Source organism: Lampetra fluviatilis, chromosome 2, assembly GCF_964198595.1.
Source record: "Lampetra fluviatilis chromosome 2, kcLamFluv1.1, whole genome shotgun sequence".
In the NCBI taxonomy this organism is placed as follows: Eukaryota; Metazoa; Chordata; class Hyperoartia; order Petromyzontiformes; family Petromyzontidae; genus Lampetra; species Lampetra fluviatilis.
Window position 1 is genome coordinate 24850612 of NC_136276.1, and position 25347 is coordinate 24875958.

At 47.2% G+C, this 25347-nt stretch overlaps 1 protein-coding gene across 4 annotated transcripts in view; it reads right to left on the reverse strand.

Annotated features, from left to right (window-relative positions):
* The window catches only part of LOC144944586 (CUB and sushi domain-containing protein 1-like), a 785462-nt gene that overhangs the window by 54279 nt on the left and 705836 nt on the right, over positions 1 to 25347 (reverse strand). For all 4 annotated transcript variants that reach the window (XM_078872870.1, XM_078872887.1, XM_078872877.1 and 1 more), the window contains exons 43-47: positions 17665 to 17842; positions 10943 to 11088; positions 2320 to 2400; positions 1462 to 1575; positions 360 to 548 (exon numbers count right to left, since the gene is read on the reverse strand). In XM_078872870.1, coding sequence (XP_078728996.1) covers positions 360 to 548; positions 1462 to 1575; positions 2320 to 2400; positions 10943 to 11088; positions 17665 to 17842 — 708 coding nt within the window. The remainder of the gene's footprint in view (positions 1 to 359; positions 549 to 1461; positions 1576 to 2319; positions 2401 to 10942; positions 11089 to 17664; positions 17843 to 25347) is intronic.

The window sequence follows — 25347 nt, forward strand, 5'->3', positions numbered from 1 at the left end:
GGTCGCGTGGATTTTTCTCCGGGTCCTCTGGTTTTTTCCCTGTACATTTAGAAACATGCGTTTAGAGTATTTGGCTGCTATAAATTTCCACGTGAAAAGCCACTTCACTGAGCTAGTATTTGTGATGGCTAAGTCGCTTCTGAAAAATAGCTTTGTAGCTGAGTGGGCCTTACCTGGTAAAATATAAAGTTTTTCATAGTTTAAGAGTTTCCAAGGGCCCCCCCAAGGGCCTTGTGAATCTTAGTATTCACAGATTTACGTAGTGTCTCTGTAAATTCCTGTACAACAATCATTGCCCAAGACCAAGAAGAACAAATCGCTCGAACGTTTGTCAAATGCAAGCTCGTGACTGTCCTCACCGTCAAATATTTCCAGCAAGTCGTATTCTTTCTCGCTCTGGAAAAACTCCACCGACACGGTGATGTTGTAACCCCTCTCGACGGATACCGTCCACGCGCACGTCTGAAAGTTTGGATAGTTTCTTGGAAACTCGGGGCTCAAAATGACGCCATAGCTCGCAGTGCGGACTTCGTTGTTTGGGCACTGAGCTGTGGAGGGAAGTGGGGAAAGAAAGTGAGCACGTAGCATTCGGCGCGACGCGGCACTTCTTACTGCAGTGAGCACACGGGCCAGGGAGAGCCGATCACCAACGGCCTAAAACAACCACCAGGGGCAAGCAAGAGAATCTAAATGGAAGGTTTCAAGCAAGTTGGACTCGTTAGGAAAATTTTATTTGGACACTTTAAGAGCTCATTTAACCACATTTTGGCAAACCGTTTGCGGCCGTCTGGAACGCTCTTCCTTCCGATATTTGGAAGGCACTGGGGCTATGCATTTTAAAATCATCTAGATTGACAAATGACCTCAGTGATATCTTAAGAGGAAAAAAGGTGCCACAATTGTATGCTTAATGCCTGATCATTAAAACGGTCCTCACAGCCCACGTGCGAAGGTCGGATTCACGACGTCCTGTTCTCAAACCCTGCAGGTCTCTAGGGAGACCGGAGCACAATCTGTGTACGCATGCGCACAGATCCCGAGGTGGGGCGAGACGGCAATGGGGATGCAGATGGACAACGCGGTTGAGACTGGGCAGGATGGCGAGAGGTGGAGGAGATGCCGCCAATCCTCCGGAAAGAGGACGGTACCAGACAAAAACAAAGATCCCCTGTATAACCTAGAAACACTGCTGGGCCATGCAAGTGCTGTTAGCGAGTGCCTGTAAAGGCCGGCGTGGCACACGAGGGGGTGGGTGGCCAGCACCACGCCTCGGCGCCTTTGTCTCCGCAGTGGCGACGTTTACACATCGCACCAGGGGCTCATTTGAGACCGGTTCCAATAATCGTCACTGATATCGGCCGTCAGCGGGAATCAAACTCAGTTTGCCGGGTTTGTAGCGCGGCGTGCTAACCGCTGCACCACGGCTCCAGCCACGCACATGCACACACACACGCGTGTTACCTTCACATGACGGTGGAGTCCCATCTGGTTCGAGGCGTGATTTAAGTTTGCATGTTATCTCTTCCTTTCCGACAAGTGTGAACCCAGGCAAACATCTGTACTTAATCACATTACCTGCAAATACAAACGTCACGTACAGCTACAATGGCACGACATCACGTTTGCAGAATGTTTGATAAAATAACTTGAAAGTGCTCACAAATGGTGTGTGGGAAAAAAAAACATTCATAATAGAGTTTTTGTTGGGTTAGATCGCGTAAATATAAATGTGTCGTTAAAACCCGCCACAGCCAATTAGTTACTAGTTCAGAATTCTGCCTGTCGCCTGATGAGGCTGATTGTAATTACTGGTAAAACGTCGTTAACTCAAATTGTAAATGTTGTAGTGGGTTTACTCTCCAACACACTGGTGTGCTGTACTAGTAACGAATTGGCGCGTTTTATTTACGTGACAAACCTTACCAATTGTCTGTGTCGGGTGGTGGCGGGTTTAACGACACATTTATATTTACGCAATCCAACCCCAAAAAAACCTCTATTGTGGATAATATTGGTTTTGAAAGCCTCCTAGTAGGTGTCAAATAATTATTCACGGTACAGATTGAGGCAACAGATGGAAAACATTCGTGTGTTTATATTTTTTGATGAGCCACTTCCCATATTGTATACCATTATGTACTAAGTAACATTGTTAATACAGAGGCAGAAATATACACGTAGAGGTTACAAATATAACATACTAAGTGGTTCAGAACGTATGAAGATTGGGAACCTTGATTTGTCAGAGAATCATCTTTGATGAAAAAAAGTAAACGGTTTCATTTATCGCATCAACGGACGGAACACATCCATACTGACCTATTGCGAACTCCTCGGTTTCGGTGAGAACTTCAGAGTGGGGCCCAGTGGGGGGCACCACGCACGACATCAGTTGATAAACTGGCATACGGAGGGGCCGCACACAGCACATGCCCACCACATCACGGCGCGAATGTTCAGTACGTATTTACACATCGTCGGCGCGATCGTTGTTAAACGCATTTTGCAGAGTCTCGAGTCTTTCCTGCAGTGACTCGCCTATCGTGGCCACAGTGCTCATTATGGTGCAAACAAGTCAACGAAGATCCCCCGTATCGCTTGCAATGGGACTGTCGGAGCAAAGCGCCTGTTAGCTCGCACATCGGGCGCACGCCTTGTTGTAACACGTGCAACAAGAGGGCATGATGATAGCTTTGAAATGGATGAGTAATTACATCCAATTGCTGCAGAGATAATACATAGCAACAATTATCTGGCAATTACTGTGAGGCTGCCCGTACTGCGATGATACGGTCAATGAGCAGCTATCAAGAGGGGACTCCACGTATATGGTTCCCAGAAGGCAGACTCAGCAGCTGTGAGCATTGGTGACCACGCTATACTGATGAGTCTTGTCCTGGTGAGAAACCCGTCTGCAATTCTTTAACTCTGCATCACTGTCGCCTTTCCATCCCATCACAATCGCTCAAATGTACTTGCGATGGTGACCTATGACATGAGGAACACAGAGCCATTCTTCAGGAACCGGCTGACGGATTTCTGTGCACAATGCACAAGGGCTGAGTGCTTTTTACACATTTCTGTGCGTTGTTTGACACTCATAAGCAATTAATGAATATAATCCATCTTGATTTAGGAAGCATCTGAATGCCACCACATCTCTCGATGCTGCAGTTGTAATATAAGAGGGATTCACTGTTATACTGCTAGGAACCGCCAGGTTACAGCAGCCCACAGGGGATTATTGTGTCCGTTGTGCAGGGAGGGGCTGGGTGGGGAGGGGCTGGGTGGGGAGGGTGGGGAGGGGCTGGGTGGGGAGGGTGGGGCTGGGTGGGGGGTGGGAGGAGTAGGGCTGGTTGGGGAGGGGCTGGTCACCCCGTGGTGCCTTTATAAAACTCAACGTTTAACCTACTCACGCCAGCTTGTGCCCGCCCTCACAGTCGGGCATATTTGCGGAATACCCCACGCCGCCGTTGACCCTGGCCATTGACCGAGCAACCCAACGTTCCTACCAGCTCCCTCCGCAGGAATGTGTTATTATAAAACGTCGACTGCACTGCTTCAAGTAAAGTCTTGGTGCAACAGGAGGAGTGATACGGGCCCCATATTGCGCTCACGTGAGCATTCTCCATGCAGTGGAAACGACCTTGTGCTGCCAACGACGACAACAAACGCCATTGACCACTGAGTGGGGCTGACGTCACCACGGCGCCTGGGCCAGGCTAGGTGCACTTTAAGGCCACGTGAAGTGTCGAACGCCCGCTGGCAGAAGGTCACGGGACAGACCCAGGTGCCATGGGTCGATTGACTTGAGATGACCAATGACAGAACACACTCCTCTCTGGTCCATAACAACGGCTGCAGTTGTCAGCGCTAATGGGACGCGTTTCAATCGTCAGCAGCACCTTCACGGGTCGATTGCAGATTGCATCCATAATGTCAAGGGGCAGCGCTATGCTAATTCCCTGCTGCACACCGCCATGGTATTTTTTTTTATCGCAGCAAGAAAATACGTCGCGTTTTGCAATGGCAAACAGAAAACGTGCACTTAATGAAAGCCATGACCCTAACTTGACTCCACAAAATCGAACCGCGAAGAGCTGCATTGTGTGCAATGCTGACAGGGCAAACAAAGCGCACAACACCCCCTGGCAGCGGACACGCGCACACACACAAAGATCCCCCGTATAGCCTGAACACACTGTTGGGGCAAGTGCTGTGAGCGAGCACCTGTGAAGGCCGGCACGGCACACAATAGGGTGGGTGGCCAGCACCATGCCCGGCCGCCTGTTTCCCTAGTGGTGATGTTTACAGACCGCACCAGGTACTCATTTAAGGCTGAGTCGAACTCAGGGAGGCCGAGGACCGGTTCAGATATTCGTCACTGATGTTAGCAGTGAGCGTGGATCGAACTCGGGTCGCTGGGTTCGTAACGCACCATGTTAACACTCACACACACACCCACACGCACGAATACATACGCACACGAACATGCACGCACGAGTGCCACCATCACAGCTCTCTGGAGTCCTCTCGCCAATCGCAGGAATTGGGACAAACCCTCTGCACTCTGTCCAATCTTGAGCTTCTTCATCTCACTGTACGTGCCACCCCCCTCCCCGCCTTTACCTCCTTTAAGTTGCCAAGCAGTATCTTTTCTTTCACGTCATCCTTCCTTCAAGAGCTGCCTTCATTTAACTTTTCACTTCTGAGAATGCGCCCAATCCACATCTCGTGGGATTGTTCTGTTGACACTTTTCTTCTCCTCAACCTCAAATCTCTCTGTCAATTCAACTGATTTCCTCCCTTTGATACCACAACCCACATCTCAGTCTTGCCATGGCTTCCTTGCTCAGCGTCCCGGCTTCTGCCACATACAACACTACAACTCCAGTTTAGCACGTAGGCTTTCGTGACCAATATCATCCATAATACGGGTTTTTTGGGTTAGATGGCATAAATATATAAATGTGTCCTTAAACCCGCCACAGCCAATTAGTAAGGTTTGTCACATAAACAGAACATGCCAATTCGTTACTAGTGTAGTGATGCACTTTAGAGACACTAGTATTCAGGAGGCAATCTGTTAATGATCGCCTTCACAGGCACAGGGTCAGGACAGCAACAGGCTGCCTGACCAACAACAATGAAGACGATGTCGAAGGTGATGACGGAGACTTGCGCAGCTCCACGGATTCCACTCCAAACAACAGCAACAACAACGAGTCCTCTCCGGGGTCTCCCTTTTATCCCCCCAGCGAAGCCTCGCTGCCCCCTCTGCCACGCCCCCTTCTAGAACCTCCGAGAAGGTTCTAGATTTGAAGCTTTCCCTCTACGGGGAGGAATTCCACCTATCTGTTAGAGTTTTTAACAGACAACGAGACAAGAAGTCACAGCTTCTCGAGACGCTGGCCTTCCTAAAGAGATGCCGAGATAACAAGGTAATAAAAATACGGTTTTCTTGGAATTTCTCTCACTTGATACAGCTATCGTGCTGTGACTGTTCCACCTGAAGACGGAAGCTTGTGTTGCCTCCAAAACGTCGTGATTTTTATTTATTTATTTTACTTTTATTAATTTTAATTTTTTACCTACGTGACTTTACCGAAAAAACCTAAGAATATGAACTCCGAGAAGGTCCCCGGCTTGCTTCACCTGCCCCCTCTATCATCCTTTCCCCACATCCCTTCCTCCAGCCTATCCCCTGACCTGCTGACCGACAGGGCTGCTTCAACAGCAGGTCCCCTTTTTTCCAGCAAGCAGCGCTACACGCCATAGTGACCTATTCCATGTCACTACACCAGCGGAGTGTTTTTATTTCACGCGGACAACTTCTTGTTCTCCTGTGTCACTTTTATTCAAACAGAACTCCTCGCGTTCGACACCACGTGACTCTGTCGCTACTCTCCCGCTTGCGCTGCTCGCCCGCTTCGCTCACTCCGCTCTCTCAGCTTCTCCACTGCTAGCCTGCTCTCTCTCTCACTCTCTTACCCTCTCCGCTGCTAGCCTATCACGGCGCACTCTGGTGGCTTCCCACCGTACCCTCTGCTAGCCTCTCCACTTCTAACCTATCACTACGCACTCTGCTAGCTTCTCTACTGCTAGCCTGTCGCTATACACTCTGCTAGCTTCTCCACTGCTAGCCTCTCACTATACACTCTGCTAGCTTCTCTACTGCTAGCCTCTCACTATACACTCTGCTAGCTTCTCTACTGCTAGCCTCTCACTATACACTCTGCTAGCTTCTCTACTGCTAGCCTCTCACTATACACTCTGCTAGCTTCTCTACTGCTAGCCTGTCGCTATACACTCTGCTAGCTTCTCCACTGCTAGCCTCTCACTATACACTCTGCTAGCTTCTCTACTGCTAGCCTCTCACTATACACTCTGCTAGCTTCTCTACTGCTAGCCTCTCACTATACACTCTGCTAGCTTCTCTACTGCTAGCCTCTCACTATACACTCTGCTAGCTTCTCCACTGCTAGCCTTTCACTATACACTCTGCTAGCTTCTCTACTGCTAGCCTCTCACTATACACTCTGCTAGCTTCTCCACTGCTAGCCTCTCACTATACACTCTGCTAGCTTCTCTACTGCTAGCCTCTCACTATACACTCTGCTAGCTTCTCTACTGCTAGCCTCTCACTATACACTCTGCTAGCTTCTCCACTGCTAGCCTCTCACTATACACTCTGCTAGCTTCTCTACTGCTAGCCTCTCACTATACACTCTGCTAGCTTCTCCACTGCTAGCCTCTCACTATATATTCTGTACTCTTTGGTGTTTTCAGTAAAGTCACGTAGATAGAAAATGAATAGATCACGACGTTTCGATCGCAACACAAGCAACCGCCATGAGGTGAAACAAACACAGCAGGAGAACTGCTGACGTACGAGAAAGAGCTGCTGCAACAAGGTTATAGAGGCGTTTGGTGGGTCCAACCCAAGGGTAAGTGGGCGGAGCTAGAGAAGGAATTTGTACGTAAATGTAAGAGATGAGCGTGTCAATGTGAGATGGCTCCAGCAACCGGAGGTTCGCCAATGAGAAGATTAGCATGTCAATGTCAGAGAGCTGCGCAACAGGAAACCCGCAAGAGCAAGTGATACACATGGAGAGAGAGACACACACAGAGAGAGAGAGAGACACACACAGGGACAACCCACAAACAGAGAGGGGCATCCACATAGAGACACACACACACAGAGAGACACACAGAGAGACAACCTAGAGAGACACACAGAGAGAGACCCACACAGAGAGAGACACATACGGAGACACACACAAAGACACAACACAAACAGACACACACAGAGAGAGACACCTACACACAGAGAGACACACACACACAGACACACAGAGAGAGAGAGAGACACAAAAAGAGAGAGAGAAACACACATAGAGACACATACAGAAAGAGACGCACACAGAGACACACAAACAGAGACACACACACATAGAGACAACCAAAGAGAGAGTGAGAAAGACACACATAGAGAGACACAAGCACATAAGGAGAGACACACACAAAGAGACACACAGACACACACAGAGACACAACACAGAGAGACACACACAGAGAGAGAAAGAGAGACACAAATAGGGAGTGGTGATGTACTCAGAGAGTCGGAAATAACAGCTGACATAGGCAGGTAGGATGGAAACATCACAGTCAGTTAAGACTTGACTTGGTTAATAACGTCCTTCCAATGATTGCTCAGTTTGTACCCATCTTCTCTGTTGAAGTTGTGTCTGTGTTTATATATCTGGATGGCTTTATGAACAAATCTCTGATGATAGCCAGTGGGTTTGCAGAGTACCTTCGTCTTGGAAAAATCTATTTCGTGTGAGCCCACAGCGTTAAAACAATGATCAGCAACGGCAGAGGTATTGGTCCTACCGTGTTTCAGATCTGCCTTGTGTTCGCGAACACGGTCCGAGACATGTCGCTTAGTTTCCCCAATGTAACTGCTGCCACAGACACAGCTTAGCTTGTAGACACCAGGGTATTGCATGTCAGGAATCACATCCTTTACAGATGGGATAAAATCACGGATTTTGTGTACTGTGTTGAAACGAACCTGTATCTTGTGTTTGGTTAAGATTTTGGAAATCTTTTTGGTAACCCCTGCTATGTATGGCAAGGTGATGGTTTTGATTTGGTCCTCAGATGGTTCTCTACCCATGGCTGCTGGGGAGATAGCTTTGCGGATTGTACATTCAGAATATCCATTCATCTTGAGGGCTTGGTGTACGTGCTCCAGCTCACTGGCTAGGTGGTGCTGGTCGGAGATGCAATTGGCCCTATGGTGTAGTGTTTTGATGAGGGAATTCTGCTAGCTTCTCCACTGCTAGTCTTCGCGCACTCACACTTAGGACTCCGCTAGCCTCTCTACTGCTAGCTTGCCTGCCCATGAGGTGTGGAGAGCGGACCCGGGACTTCTCTTGTGTGCACTCTCCTCTTCACTCCGACCAACTCCCCTCAACTCCCCCTCCTTATTAACTCCTCATTAGTCGCTCAAGCCCCTGGTGCCTGTTCCGTGCATTTGCAGCCAGCCAATCACTGCTATGCATCTTAATTGGCCGCCTGCATTTGCAGCCAGCCAATCACTGCTATGCATCTTAATTGGCCGCCTGCATTTGCAGCCAGCCAATCACTGCTATGCATCTTAATTGGCCGCCTGCATTTGCAGCCAGCCAATCACAGCTATGCATCTTAATTGGCCGTCTCCTTTTCGTCGCTCTCTCGCCGCACCTGTTCGCCCCGATGCGACCTCACTGTCCGTAACTCGCACATGCGTGCACACCGCTTGCAAACCCCCGCGCTACTCCATTCCATTAGTATAGCACACCGGCATGTTTTGTTTACGTGACAAACCTAATTGGCTGTGTCGGGTGGTGGTGGGTTTAACGACACATTTATATGTATGCGATCTAACCCAAAAAACCTGTATTATGGACAGCTCCATACTAGGGTCACGCCCGAACTGTCAACACGGCGTTCATGGTGTGTACAGACGCAGCTTAGCGGCATGCAGCGCACGTTCTCTCCTTGGGCAATGCGTAACGCTGCAGTCTGTTTGCATGCCGTGGTCGCGTCGCGGTGAGCGGAAACCTTCCGCTTCCTGCCTGGCTACACCCTCGTGGGCCACTCCGTCCTGTCATGCTGCCACGGACGCAGCCGCAACTGGGACCACCCCATGCCCACCCGCCAATGTCACACGGCACCTCCTCCCCCGTGTGAGCCGCCGGTGTTCTGCGTGCGTGCACTTCGAAGTGCACCTGGCTTGGTACAGGCACCGTGGTGACGTCACTGTCACTTAGTGGCGAATGGCGGGTATTGGTGTTTGTGTGCATGCATCGGTGTGGGGAACGGTAGTTTTGCGGTTGGCGTGCCGTGCTTCGAACCTGACAAACCGAGTTCAATTCCTGCTCACGGCCCACACAGGTTGACGATTGTCTAATTTGGTGCTGGGCCTCACCTAGGTCGACACAGCCTCAAATGAGCACCTGGTGTGGAGTGTAAACATCGCAACGAGGGAGACAAAGGTGGTCGAGCGTGGTGCTGGCCACCCACCCCCTCGTGTATTGTGCCGGCCGTCATAGGTGCTCGCTAACGGCACTTGTCCCAACAACAGTCTTTGCTAGGCATGCTGCAAACTTGTGTGCCACGGTCTGCGTACACAAAGGACACATACCTTACACAATCCGTCAGGCCCCAAGCTTCCTTGCAGATGACGTGCTGGCTCTCAGCGCGCGGCTAAAGAAGCGCAAGCTGGAAACGTTTCATCTACCTCGCGGAGGGCAACCGTCTGTGAAGGGTGCGTTCGCCCGCCACGGTTGCTTTCGGTTAAAATTCGAGACTAACATCCGTCAACGTTGCCCCCTTCGCTTTCCAGGCCGTCGTTCGTGCGATTTAAATTCCGCGGGCAGCCCCCGTGAGCTCGGCCTCGCGGCCTCCCGGCCACCGCATCCTGGCATTGGCCACATTTCACAGAAAACAAAGTAAAGTAGCCTAGGGATGAGTTAAACACTCGCCATGAAACCCAGGTAAAAAAAAACCAAATAATAATATATTGCACACCGAATCCCAGATTTAAATTAGTATTGTTTGAGTGCTATTTGATAATCTATATTTAACTTAATTTGTCTTTGAAGTTAATAATATAGCGATTATTTTTGCTAGCTATTCTTTATTTCGCTCATCTGTTATTGTTTGTATTTTACTGTGACTTGTTGCGTACGTCGGAGTAAGTGGAGGTGTTGTTTTGTTGTTGTTGATGAAACCCGATTGGCTCACAAGGTCATTCAAAGTGAACTTAAAACTGAACATTGAAGGTAACTCAAATAAATAAATAAATAAGCACCAATACCATCGTGCCTTACGAACTAAAAAGATATAGCCAAGACAAGCTACAACTGCGCGTGTGTCTGTGACGGTGTGAAGGTGCCAGCCTCCACTCACCATGCCACCTGTCTCTATGTAACCAATGAAGACCCCGATTGATGCCTGCCTAAGGCTGACATGAGCGGCGAGTGATGTCTGATGCGGTCCTGGTCCCGACCTCATCAACCCACACTGATGCGCCATAAAGGTCGGCCACACAACCACGATGGCCGACACGGACGTGAGGGAGGTATTCACCCACATGTTGATTGACACGGGAACATGAATTATTGTTATCATTATCACAGTTACGCACACATTCATGTACGTATATTGAACTTCTTTCGCGATGTACGTAGCCAACCATGCTAATCGGAGGTGTGGATAACATGCACGTATCACCAATGGTTCATTAGCACGGTTGGCTATGTACGGTGCGAAAGAAGTTCAACATACGTACACACACACATACACATGCATACGAACAACACAAGCGTGAAGCGCATTGCGTCATACGTGGTCTCTGCGTGACGACCAGAGCTCATGGGCATGGCAGCACCTTGGTAGCTGAGCACGAAGAAGCCGCTGGTGGAGAAGTCGCTGTGGAACTTCACGAGGACCTGGTGAGAAGTGCTGCGCACCGACTCCAGCGCCGTGTTGCCACTGAACTGGCCCAGTTGCGGAGAGTCCTGGTCCGGTCCATCCCTGAAAGCATCAACACAAGAGACCATCGTCATCGTCATCAGCGTCGTCGCGTTCCACCTGCTCGCCAAGAGGCGTCCGCGCCGCCTGAGCCCAACCTGCAGCCAGCCAGGAGACTCGAGGTAAAGATAATTTTTTAATAGTGAACGATTATTATTACGATAATGCTGGATGTTTATTCTGTTACGGGCTTCATGTGTAATAATATCTGGGAGTACACAAACACATATATATTCAGTGGTTTCATTTTAATAAAACATATATAATCAGAAGGCTAATTTCACTCACTTGATTAATAATTCATTATTTCTATTAATCCACACAAACTCAATAAACCTGCTTACATTACCAAGTAATTTGCATTTAAATGGAATTGAAAGTTTGCCAAACGCCTCCAAACATTGTTAATGTCAAGACTACCCAATCACATACGAAGTGCTAAAACACGTGGAAAAGGGCTGACCAGCCATGCAAGTTAATATCCCAGAAAATGAATGAGGAATAATTGAATAAATTGCAAAAATAGATATTAAAATATACATGAAAGATTGAACAAGCAACTTCAGTAATTAAAACCCAAGTTGTGAAATCTAGAGAGAGACCCATAATCGCGATGACAATTGATCATAATGCCACCTACACAGGTTGAGTGATGTACACAATTTTAAGGCTATTATGGATGGTTTAACCCACAGCTGCACCTTCTTAATGTAACAGGTGCGGTTATGTCTGTGATAAGTCGTGCATATGATCGCACCCTCTAATGACAGAACGTGCTGGGACTGGGGTTGTGAACTTCTTATTCTTCTTTCGTATGGCTGATGTTGATGCAGAGCAAAACAACTACAATTTCACATTCAGATGGTTAAGCCAGATAACTGGGTCAGGAGTAGCGGAATGTATCGCCGTGATATCTCCTTCGTATTGGGCACGACGGTGGTCTCTCTCACCATGGTCGCGTGGATGTTTTTCTGGGTCCTCCGGTTTTTCCGTCCACATTTAGAAACATGCGTTTAGAGTATTTGGCTGCAATAAATTTCCACGCGATAAGCCACTTCGTTGAGCTATCATTGTGGCCAGGTCGCTTTTGAAAAAGAGCCGTATAGCTCAGTGGGCCTTACCTGGTAAAATAAAAAAAATAGTTTAATAGTTTTCGTATACGTGGATCGGGCATTGCGTCGCTATATGTTGTACTCCGGTCTGTTCTGCATGACCACAGTCGCACGCTGGAGAGTTTTAAATTTTCCAATTGTGCATCAGGTATCTACACCTACTGCCATGGGTCACGATTGGCGAAGTGCAAATGGGCGGCGCGTCAACGGACGCACTTAAGTGGGCATTACTTTCAACACAAAGCGGCCACGTGGGGGCGCCGAGGAGAGAGTGCACGACAACGGGGCGTGCTGTGGGCTGAGTCGTGACCCGGGGGAGATCACGGGCACTGAGGGTGTGCCAATTCAGGCCCTGGTGCGTGTGCAAATAAACGGGCGCCACTCTGGTTAATCACCATCCTATAGGAGCCACCCTGCGTGCAGTGGCGGGCGTGTGGGAGAGTACGGCAACACGAGAGAGAGAGAGAGACCGAGCTGGAGGGAGAATACGAGGCGGAGTACGACAGAACTCTGACGGTCGGATTGAATGAGAACCACCGCTGAGTTCTCGGTGATGATCACGGCCAGAGGAGAGAGAGAGACGCAGTGGTTACCTCAGCAGCAATAACAAAATACATAACACAGGTTTTTTGGGTAAATATATATTTACGCAATCTAACCCCAAAAAACCTGTATTTTGGATGTTATTGGTTGCGAAAGCAACTATAATAGAGGGTTTTTTGGGTTAGATCACGTAAATATATAAATGTGTCGTTAAACCTGCCACCACCCGACACAGCCAACTAGTAAGGTTTGTCACGTAAACAGAACGTGGAAATTCGTCACTAGTACAGCATACCGGTGTGTTGGAGAGCCAAGCCACAACATTTACAATCTGAGTACGGTGACAGCCAGAATTGTGGAGAAGTCCACCTGTTTCGTTCCTTATGTAGAGGCGTAGATGTGGTGACCACACTTCTGCACTCTTGAGTCAACGTACATTATGCATGCGCATTATGCGGGCCCAGTGATATACTTATATATTTATAATAAACGTTTTTGGGTTAGATCGCGTTAATTATAAATGTGTCGTAACCCTCCACCACCCGACATGGCCAATCAGTAAAAAAGTGTCACGTTGACAAAAGACAAATAGTTCACTACTTTAGCCCACGGGTGTGTTGAAGAGTGAATCCACAACATTTACAATTTTTGAGTACGACGTTTTGCTGGTAATTACATCCTGCATCATCGGGCAATTTGCCAGAATGGTGAAGCCCTCACTTGCGTAAATCTATATATTTACGCAATTTTTGGGTTAAATCGCATAAATATAGCCACGTGTAAATATATTTACATATTTCACACGAACACAATTGAACACAATTGACAAATTGTGGATACTTTCTGATTAACGAAATGGAAATTCCAAGCGAACGAAATCTCACGACGGCCAGACGTGCCGTGAGATCATCAAACGAGAAGCCACCCAGGAGGCTGAGGCGTCTTCATCCGCGACAGCGTCACGGTGTCCCTGCAGTGCAGCAGCAACGCCTCCACCATCGCCTCGCCACTCATTGCAACATGCAGTAGATCTCTTGGTGAGTTTCCTTATCAACCAGTTTAAGTCATAACTAGCTGTGATGTTCCCATCCTACCACCTTCCGATGTTAGTTGTCATTTTCGACTCTCTGATTTTACATTAACAGGTTCAATTTCTCACTCAAACACAGCCACCTCGCTTACCAAGCTCGAGCGTTTGCTCTGCGATCTCCCATCAGCATGCTAATCTCTTACATTAACATGCTAATCTCTCACATTAACATGCTAATCTCTCACATTAACATAGCTACCTCAGGCGCCCGCCGTGGAGGCCTCTCAATAATCTTACATCATCATGCTAATTTTTACTGGGCAGCTCTTTGCTTGGTGGAAAAACCCACCACCGGCGCGGTTGCTGCCCACCACTTACATTAACATTTGGGCTACGCCCATTTAAAACCTTTTTAAACAGTTTACCTTTAGAAGCTAACCCTCTCTTCCTGATGACGAACGCTTGTGTTGAGATCGAAACGTCGTAGTTTTTTTTAATTTTCCTTGAACCTATCTACGTGATTTTGCCAAAAGACCCAAATAATATTTTTCTTTAAAAGAGTTAATGAATTTAGTTTTCAATCGTTTTAATATTTATGTTTCTTATTGTTATTTTTGTATCGTGAAAAGTGATATAGGTGTATATGTTTAGGTTATGAGAAGAGTTTGGAATGACTATCTGGAACACAATCCAGATTTTTTAGTGATTAAATTAACGGGAAGAGCCGTTGCGATTTAAGAAATCTCGTTTTTAATGCTTATTTTGGGAATAACGCTTGTTTTGTGAATAACGCATCTTTTGTGAATAATGCACCTTTTGTAAAATCGAGGAACAACACGGATCATCAAAAAATTTAAGATGCTGCCCTGTGATTACTTGCTCACGCCACTGCTGGCAAAAGGCCTTCCCATTCGAGGATCCTCCAAGAGAGCCACACGAGGGGTGGTTTTGGCCACCTCTACTTCGCTCACCAGGCTTCATGGTGGAAGAGGCAGGAATAATATAGACTTATCCCCACCACACGTGACTTTCCGATCGACTAATTTGTGGTGCGATTAGTTTTTTTTTTAGCTGCTGGGCACACACGGGCAGGACGTTTCAGAAATGTCCGTTCAAAGAAAAGATCGAACCGACAACTTCTGGATTGCTACCCGTTACACCGCAGCAGCATCCGCGAAGCATCACAACTCGAACAAACGAGTCCCCACAAGGCCTACACGAAGGCACTCGACACAAACGTACATCATCTCTGTTGAATGGCTATTGTTCCACGAGGCGGCACAGCAATCTACGGGCCCTAAACAGATCCGATCTCTGTCGTCGACAATGGCAGACATCGCGCAGAATGTCAGTTGCCTTTATTGGTTCCTAAACAAGCAAAAAGAGCAAACATGGTACCGCTCCTCTGCAATGTGCATTCCATGCTTCAACGCTCAACAGCGAATCAGCGGATGCGTTCAAAAGCAACAGTGGGACCGGCACGTACCGCAAAGTTGGCACATCCCCCGTGCACCTCTAGGCTAGCGAGCGAGGGGGCAGCAAGACAGTTAATAAACCAATTATTTGACTGCACAGGGAGTACTCAATGTCCGCTCACACATACAAAGCGCACTCGAGCAATTAACCACCCGTGGCTTTTCACGTCGAGGAAGTTTTTCACAAAAATGCCCCACGTTCAACCGCGACCGGCCATTGGCTCTCGATTAGAACTGTCGATGCAGGAAATTAAAAGTCACAGACAAGCGAAAAAACAAAACTCGCATAACAGACTCCAGAATATTAAGGCCAATGAAACAATACATCTACACCGACATTCACACAGTAAATGCCTGCCTGTTGTTGCGGAAGGTGCTGGGTTACAAGTCGTCTAAATTCCAGTTCTATTCGGGTTTAACATTTTAAGTGACAAATGTTAAAAGTTAAAATTGTCAAAATGATTTAACCACCTCATTTGCTGACAAACTCCTTCGCCTCTACGAGCAATGAGAATGAGCTGCAGGAAATTATTCAAAGAACTTCACGAGCAAGGCTTCAGAGCCGGGCTTAAGGTAAATATGAGTGCCGTGAGTCGCGTACCAATAAGTTCTCTCTATCGTCTCGCTGTTTAGAATCTTTCAGATTTTTCATGCTGCATTTTTTGATCTTCATGCGACGGCGCTGTGAGTGGCAGATTTGTGGCGGAGAGGCGCCACGAGAATGCAAACAACACAAAAATTACAAACCCCCCCCCACGACCCCCCCTCTGGCCTTCGCACCTGATTGGCTGACAAGTGATGACATCACATGCATCCCTCTATTTAATACTGAAACAGGAGGAGGGTTTCTCCACAACTCTGGCTGTCGCCTGATGATGCTGGTTGTTGTTTGTAATTACCGGCGAAACGTCTCAGTACTCGAATTGTAAATGTTGTAGTGGGTTTACTCTCCAACACACAACCGGTGAGCTGAACTAGTAATGAATTGTTTACGTGACAAACCTTATTAATTGGCTGTGTCGGGTGGTGGTGGGTTTAAGGACACGTTTATATTTATGCGATCTAACCCAAAAAAAAACTCAATTATGGACAACAATAGCCGTGAAAGCCTCCTGCTAGGTGTTAAACAAAGCGACTTGACGATTTGAGAAGAAATGGAAGAAACAACTCAGATATGTATAAAAATGATCGTTGGTGAAGGCACACCAGGATCCCAATGAAGAAATGGAGAAGTGGATGAGAGAAGGCTGGAGTAGTTTGGGAACACAGCAGATTGACTCCACGAAACCGGTCGTGAAGTGATTTGGGTCGTTCAGCGAGTATAGGAAATACATGTTAAAGTCTTAATTCGTTCCGATGGCTTCGAAAGTTACCCTGTTTCACGTAAAAAACTTACTTAATAATATGTAAACAATGGATATTAATACACAAAGATACTAACAACATTATAAACACATACTATTAAAAGAAACATGATTAATCAATGCATTCATTCATATTTACTGTACCTACAACAGCACGTTGTTAACAGGGGAATGGTGGGTAAGCGAACACATTGGGCTCTAGAGAGGAACTACACTACAATACACTACACTATACACTACACTATACACTACACGTTAGGCTCTATGGAGGCTCGCCATTAAGCAATTAGTGATTAACAGGAGTGGTCGTTAAGAGGGGTTCTACTATACACTATATACACTACACTTTACACTACACTATACACTACTATACACTAATATTGATTTGAAGCTTTCGTGACTCCAGGAATCCATACTCTACTGTACCGAACTTAATAATGAATGTGCCTCGAGAAGATCTTTGTAAATCGGTGGACATTACCAGCTGTGGCATGTGCTTCATGAACATGGACACTGACACGGAAAATGCAATGTAAGTTGTAAAGTGTGAAGGGTATGGAGAGGCCAATGCTAGGAATTCAACTGAGAGAGAGCAGAAGGAATACAACGAAACACATCTCATATATTTATTTTGGTCGCCTTTCTGGGCTACTCCGAATTCTGACTACTCGAGTCTAGATTCAAGAGGTTGCACTGCATATCACATTTCATGACATATACAACTAAGTTCCACTGAGCTATGTAGCTCTTTTTCAGAGGCAGCTTGACCACAAATGATAGCTCAACAAAGTGGATTTTAACGTGGAAATGTATAACAACCAAATACTCTAAATGTGTGTTTCTAAATGTGGAGGGAATAATCGGAGGACCCAGAGAAAAATCCACGCGTCCACGCAGAGAGAGAACATTCAAACTCCAACCAAAAATACATGCATCAGGGTCGGGATCGAACCCACATCTTCCTGCGCACTAGGCAAGGCAATTAACATCTCTCCCCACCGCGGCGCCCCAACACGTGACAACAAAGGCTTCGTCTCCGATGCTGGTACACCCACCAGACGGTGATGTAGTCGTAGACAGGCTCGGTGTGCAGCTGCGTGAAGTTGACGAACACGCCGTATCCCAGCGGGACCTTGATGAGCCAGTAGCAGTCCTGAAAGTCCGGGTACTCGTCCGGATACCCCGGAGAGTAAATAGTGCCATTCAGGTCCGTGATGTTTCCTCCGCACATGGCTGGGAGAACGAAATGGCAGTCACGTATCGAGTCGTTTCACAATGCCTGCATGGCAATCGATTTATGGTGACCCGGCTTGCAAATCAAGGGACCAGAGGAGCAGCTGGCCCACTCAAGAGGAGAGGTTTGACACGGAAACAACAGGAAGGAATGACAGGGAAACATCAGATTAGCACAGTTGGCAATGTACGGTGCGAAAGAAGTTCCACATACATACAGAGAGGAATTGACACGGGTGTGGTGTGCTGATGATCGCCAATAACAGTGGAGGGCTGCAGCTGCCGCAGCTGCCGGTTCTTTGAGCCAGTGGCATTGTCCGAGGGAGCCGATATTTGGATGCTCGAATGAGCGAGCCCCATTTCCACAGAAATCCAACGCCTTTTCACGATCTCTAAACCCCCAGGCGTAATGGTATATGAAATTCATTTTTTTCCCCTTTCCGCGATCTCACTGATAGTACGCGGTGAAAGGTAGGGAATCATTTCCCACATTCCGCTCTCTCACGCGGGTGGTAATCCTCTGGATTGGCCATTATTCAGCTCCCTGCGAGCTCCATGAAGAGTTACGTCAAATGTGATGGAAGGAGGGTTCATGAATCCGTCATTCTTTGGATTGGTTTCAACTCCCTTCTTTTTTTGAACAAAAGAATGTGTAATCGTTGCACGAGCGAGAGGCATCTTATTCAGGAAACCGGAGAATTTATTTCACAACTCTGGCTGTCGCCTGATGATGCTGCATGTTGTTGTAATTACTGGCGAAACGTCACTGGTACTCAAATTGTAAATGTCGTGGGGTTTACTCTCCAACGCACAACCGGTGTGCTGTCGTAGTCACGAATTGCCAAATGTTGTTTACGTGACAAACCCTCGCTAATTGGCTGTGTCGGCTGGTGGCGGATTTAATGATACATGGATATTCACGCAATCTAACCTGAAAAACGTTTCTTAGAATTTTACTCCTGTTTGTCACATTTAGTAAATGGCATCGCTTATTTTATTCCGAGAGCTGGTTCCGCAACTCGATGACGATGTCCACAGTTATCCGTGTGTGGGAATAATTCCACAGTGCTCGGGCGCAAATCAAGAAGTGGAATTGAAAGCCACGAGGAGTGATCTCTGGCATAATTTGGAACTCTCTGAGCCTCCTTATCTTCTCTGCTCCTGCGTCTCCCATGTTTTTAATTGGTCCCGTGTTAACGTCCCGAGTGTTTTTTTGTTTGTTTGTTTACCTAAGTCACACTCTCGCGCTCGAAAAAATAATTCGGATGTCTGCTGCATTTCCCAACGTAGCAACGCAAAGTTAAAGCCATTTATTTGTGGGAATCTATTCCCCCCTTGTTTCCGTGAGATTGACGAGACGGTTCGCAGCTGTCCCAATTTGTGCTGCCCCTTTGCGCTGAAAATAAGTGGCGACTAAAGGTCCGTCCGTCCGTCTCGTTGCTTGCACGCGACAGTGGAATCGCAATTCCACGCGGTGTGTCACCCTAAACGCTACGGGGCGGGAAGGGGGAATATCATCTCACCAAGTTGTCCCTCCGGTGCGAGCTTCTCCACGTGGATATTCCTCAAGGTCATATGCAGATCATAACTGACCGCCGTCGCTATCACCATCATCATGGACGAAGGGGCCCCCCGTCACCCCAAGCCACCACCATTGCTCACGAATTTGCGATGCCACGAATCCGCCTCGCACTTTGCGCGTGAGCTGATTTCATCACCGCTCCATCTCCCATTCCACCCCCCCGGTGGATGTCTCTCTCAGATGCGTTACATTCCTTGACTGTCAGCCATCGTCCCCTTGAAGCCAGCACGCGTCCCGCCCCAGGCCCGCTCACTCTCACGAACTGTTTCAATGATCTCATTCACCTGCTTGTTTGTTCTCTAAGCTCACATGCCCTTCTTTATGTCTCTGAAAGATTGTAACTACGAAAAGAATATATGCGTATAAGAGCATAAAAATCTACCGGTATTATATACGTAAATGTGCAGCCATTTTTGTCATCTAACTGCTAGATGAGGGCCTCCTCACGCTGTGTGGGTTGTTGGGACAATTTGACCATACTTCACCACCTTAGTCGGTGCGGGTCAGAGACAGGGAGCATAGACATAGGAGCAGTACGACGAAGCATCTTGCTGCACCGCCCTCTGCTGACAACAGAGCAGCCTATAGCACCTGCGTTTGCAGGCCACGCAACTGCTGCAAAGTCCGCACGTGAAATCCAAAACGTGTTCTTTACAGTATCCAACCATTAAGAAGGTGAAACTCGTTTAATTATCCCTTCAGCGATGATGGGTCGTGTTAACCTCACCGCTCCCTCATTGTGTGGAGTGCTCTACCACATTTGAGCCAAGATTCTAATTCAGAGGCCCGGAGTTGTGACCACCGATGCAAAGACAAAGATCCCCCCGTATAGCCTTTAACAGGCTCTTGGGGCAAGTGCTGCTCACGAGCATCTACGAAGGCCGGCACGGCACACGAGGGGGTGGGTGGCCAGTACCACAGTCGACCGCCTTTGTCTTCTTAGTGTCGATGTTAATCAATCAAATTTTATTGGTCGGATACACAGTGAAGCTGATGTTATAGCAGGTGCAGCAAAATTATTAAGTTGTCAGCGCCACAACATTGCAATAGAATGTCTAACAAATAAACAAATAGACAAATAAAAAATCACAAAATATCCGAGCAAATCCAAATTATCACCAAATAACACTATAACAATAATCCAAATTACAATCTGTGTTTGTTTGCATGAGATGAATGAACACAAATATATACTACTAGCGGTAAGTACCCGGCGTTGCCCGGGCGAAAAAGACGCAACACATCGACCTACACACACAGACATTGACCCACACACACAAAGGCATCGACTTACACACACACACATATGGACTCACACACAAACATCGACATTAGATACACACACATGGAGTAACACACAAATCGACGTACACACATACAGCGACTCACACACACACATACGTAGACTCTCACACACACATTGACCTAAGCACACATATGCATACACACACACATATCGACGAAGACACACACACATGGACTTACACAAACATATGGAGCCACGCACACACATGGACTCACACACACACATACTTCTTCTTAGGTTTTTTTCGGTAAAGTCACGTAGAAAGTAAAATAAAAAACAAAAATCACGACGTTTCGGAGGCAACACAAGTCTCCGTCATCAGGTGGGACCGTCACAGTCAGATTAGCTGTATCAAGTGAGGCAATGATTCAAGATGTAATCCCTTAAAAGCGAGTTGAGGGGGGAGGGAGAGGGAGGGGGGAGCTCATCAGACTATGGTAGCCAATGAAAGGAACGTATCGGGAGGGAGGGGGGCGAGGCCAAAAGGGTGGGCGATGGACGTGGAAGCGCTTGTGCGCCAGCGGCCAATTACTGCACACGCCAACACAATGGAGCGATTGTGCGCAAGCGACCAGCCACTGCACCCGCCAACACAATGGGCAGAGAGGAGGAGGGGAGGTCTAATACACATGATAGACAAAAGAACGAAAATAATGATGGGTACAAACTTAGGGGGAGCTCATCAGACTATGGTAGCCAATGAATGGAACGTATCGGGAGGGAGGGGGGGGCGGGGGGGGGGGCGAGGCCAAAAGGGTGGGGGACGGACGTGGAAGCGCTTGTGCGCAAGCGGCCAATTACTGCACACGCCAACACAATGGAGAGAGAGGGGGAGGGGGGGGTCTGATACACATGATAGACAAAAGAACGAAAATGTCCATGTTTATACCAATGCTGGCTGAACAATGAAGAGAGTACTGTTAAAATAACTGGGGATGTTAACACTCGGTAAAGTACAGTAAAATAGTGCCTGTCAGATAAGATGGTCCAAAATAATTTGTGATTAAGTCTTTTTTGGGTGGTTGATAACATCTTTCCAATGATTACTAAGTTTGTACCCATCATCACGGTTGAAATTATGTCTGTGTTTGTATATTTGTATGGCTTCGTGTACAAACCTTTGATGGTAGCCGGGAGGTTTGCAGAGAACCTTGGTCTCGGAAAAGACAATTTCATGAGAGCCCACCGAGTTGTAGCAATGATCGGCCACGGCAGAAGAATCAGTTCTGCCGTGTTTCAGATCTGACTTGTGCTCGCGGACACGATCAGAAACATGACGTTTCGTTTCTCCAATGTAGCAATCACCACAAATGCAACTCAATTTGTAGACTCCAGGATACTGTAAGTCAGGAACGACATCCTTCACGGATGGAATCAGATCACGGATTTTATGCACTGTACTGAATCGGACTTGGATCTTATGTTTGTTTAGAATTTTGGAGATCTTTTTGGTCACGCCAGCTATGTATGGTAACGTGATGGTTTTGGTCGGAGTTTCATGTGGCTGTTTCTGTGTGGTGGGAGAGACAGCTTGGCGGATAGTACGGTCAGAGTATCCGTTCATCCTGAGGGCCCGATGTACATGTCTTAATTCACCGGTCAGGTGGTGTTTGTCAGAAATGCCATGTGCTCTGTGGTATAGCGTTTTGATGAGAGAGTTCTTTTGGGATGGGTGGTGGTGGGAATCCGGTTTCAAGTAGGAGTCTGTGTGGGTGGCTTTTCTGTAGACAGAATGTCCCAAGGAACCGTCAGGACTCCTCTCAAACAGAATATCCAAGAATGGTAGTTTACCGTCTTTCTCCACTTCCATGGTGAATCTGATGGATGGGTGTCTAGAATTGATGTGGTCCAAGAAGTGGTTCAATGCTGGGAGGCCATGTGGCCAGATGACGAAAGTGTCATCCACATATCTCTTCCACAGGGAAGGACGCAGGGTGGATGTCTGGATGGCGTCTGATTCAAACTTTTCCATGAATATGTTGGCTATAACTGGTGACAAAGGGGAGCCCATAGGGGTACCCTCATTCTGTTTGTAGAAGGTGCCATTCCAGGTAAAATAGGTGTTGGTGAGGAAATGCCTAACCAGCGCAGGTGCATCAGAATTCAATCCATGTTGGACTAAGTCCTCAATTATTGTTAGGGTGTCCGGTACTGGGACTTTGGTAAACAAAGATACTACATCAAAGCTGACGAGGATGTCATCAGGAGATAGTACCATGTCCTTAACCATAGAGACTAATTGGGTTGAGTTGAGTACTGCTGAAGAGGTCTTGCCTGTGAAAGGGAGCAGAGTATCTGATAGAAAACGGGCTAGTTTGTACGTAGGAGAGTTTATCGTCGACACAATGGGTCGTAGCGGGGTGCCTTCCTTATGGATTTTGGGAAGACCATAGAGTCTGGGAGGTCTTGCCGCCGATGGTTTTAAAGAGGGACGTTTGCTTGGTTCGATTAGGGAAGTCGAACTCGTGATGATACTGTTGGTTTTCCTCGTTAGGCTTTTAGTGGGATCGTTTTTAATTTTGGAGTAACTCCCATCATTAAGAAGGTCCAGGATTTTGTTGTTGTATGAATCTTTATCCATGATGACCGTGGCATTGCCCTTGTCTGCCGAGAGGATGACTATATCATCTCTCTTTTTTAGGTCCGCGAGTTCAGAGCGTTCGTTTTTGCTGATGTTACTAGTGGGTTTCTTAGCATTCTTAAGAATAGTAGCTATTTCAGCTCTTGCTACATCCGCATGGATGTGTCCTATGCCTCTGAGGGCTACATCAATCTGGGAAATCATATCCTCTACTGGTATATATTTAGGGGTGACGGCGAAATTTAGTCCTTTGGCCAGTACCGTTTTTAGAGTGTCAGAAATTGGGATGTTACTCTGATTAATCACGGTCTTGTTAACATCCAGCTTTGCGATGTGTGGCTCTGGTTTCTTCTTAGATAGGAGGTTGAATTTAGAAATCAGGTTAGCTTTGCATTTGGCTGACAGTGAGTCAGCAGAAGCAGAAGTCATGTTATCAACGTGGTTCCAATCAGAAGGTGACATTTTTTGTGTTAACATTAAATGTGTTTGTAAGAGAGTCTTGTCTAAATTATCGAGTTCAGATCGGAGTAACCTTATTCTCTCCGAGATTAGTGATAGGCTGGCTTTAAATAAGATCTGTTTGGAGTTCGGTGAGGACACAGCAGCGGATGTGAGTGTGAAAGCGATGGGTATTACCTTGTTATCTCGGCATCTCTTGAGGAAGGCCAGCGTCTCGAGAAGCTGTGACTTCTTGTCTCTTTGTCTGTTAAAAACTCTAACAGATAGGTGGAATTCCTCCCCGTAGAGGGCATTAATTCTAGATTTGAAGCTTTCGTGACTGCAAGGAATCATCTTCTTTGGTTTTTTCGGTAAAGTCACGTAGAAAGTAAAATAAAATAAAAAACAAAAATCACGACGTTTCGGAGGCAACACAAGTCTCCGTCATCAGGTGGGACCGTCACAGTCAGATTAGCTGTATCAAGTGAGGCAATGATTCAAGATGTAATCCCTTAAAAGCGAGTTGAGGGGGGAGGGAGAGGGAGGGGGGAGCTCATCAGACTATGGTAGCCAATGAAAGGAACGTATCGGGAGGGAGGGGGGGCGAGGCCAAAAGGGTGGGCGATGGACGTGGAAGCGCTTGTGCGCCAGCGGCCAATTACTGCACACGCCAACACAATGGAGCGATTGTGCGCAAGCGACCAGCCACTGCACCCGCCAACACAATGGGCAGAGAGGAGGAGGGGAGGTCTAATACACATGATAGACAAAAGAACGAAAATGATGATGGGTACAAACTTAGGGGGAGCTCATCAGACTATGGTAGCCAATGAATGGAACGTATCGGGAGGGAGGGGGGGCGGGGGGGGGCGAGGCCAAAAGGGTGGGGGACGGACGTGGAAGCGCTTGTGCGCAAGCGGCCAATTACTGCACACGCCAACACAATGGAGAGAGAGGGGGAGGGGGGGTCTGATACACATGATAGACAAAAGAACGAAAATGTCCATGTTTATACCAATGCTGGCTGAACAATGAAGAGAGTACTGTTAAAATAACTGGGGATGTTAACACTCGGTAAAGTACAGTAAAATAGTGCCTGTCAGATAAGATGGTCCAAAAAAATTTGTGATTAAGTCTTTTTTGGGTGGTTGATAACATCTTTCCAATGATTACTAAGTTTGTACCCATCATCACGGTTGAAATTATGTCTGTGTTTGTATATTTGTATGGCTTCGTGTACAAACCTTTGATGGTAGCCGGGAGGTTTGCAGAGAACCTTGGTCTCGGAAAAGACAATTTCATGAGAGCCCACCGAGTTGTAGCAATGATCGGCCACGGCAGAAGAATCAGTTCTGCCGTGTTTCAGATCTGACTTGTGCTCGCGGACACGATCAGAAACATGACGTTTCGTTTCTCCAATGTAGCAATCACCACAAATGCAACTCAATTTGTAGACTCCAGGATACTGTAAGTCAGGAACGACATCCTTCACGGATGGAATCAGATCACGGATTTTATGCACTGTACTGAATCGGACTTGGATCTTATGTTTGTTTAGAATTTTGGAGATCTTTTTGGTCACGCCAGCTATGTATGGT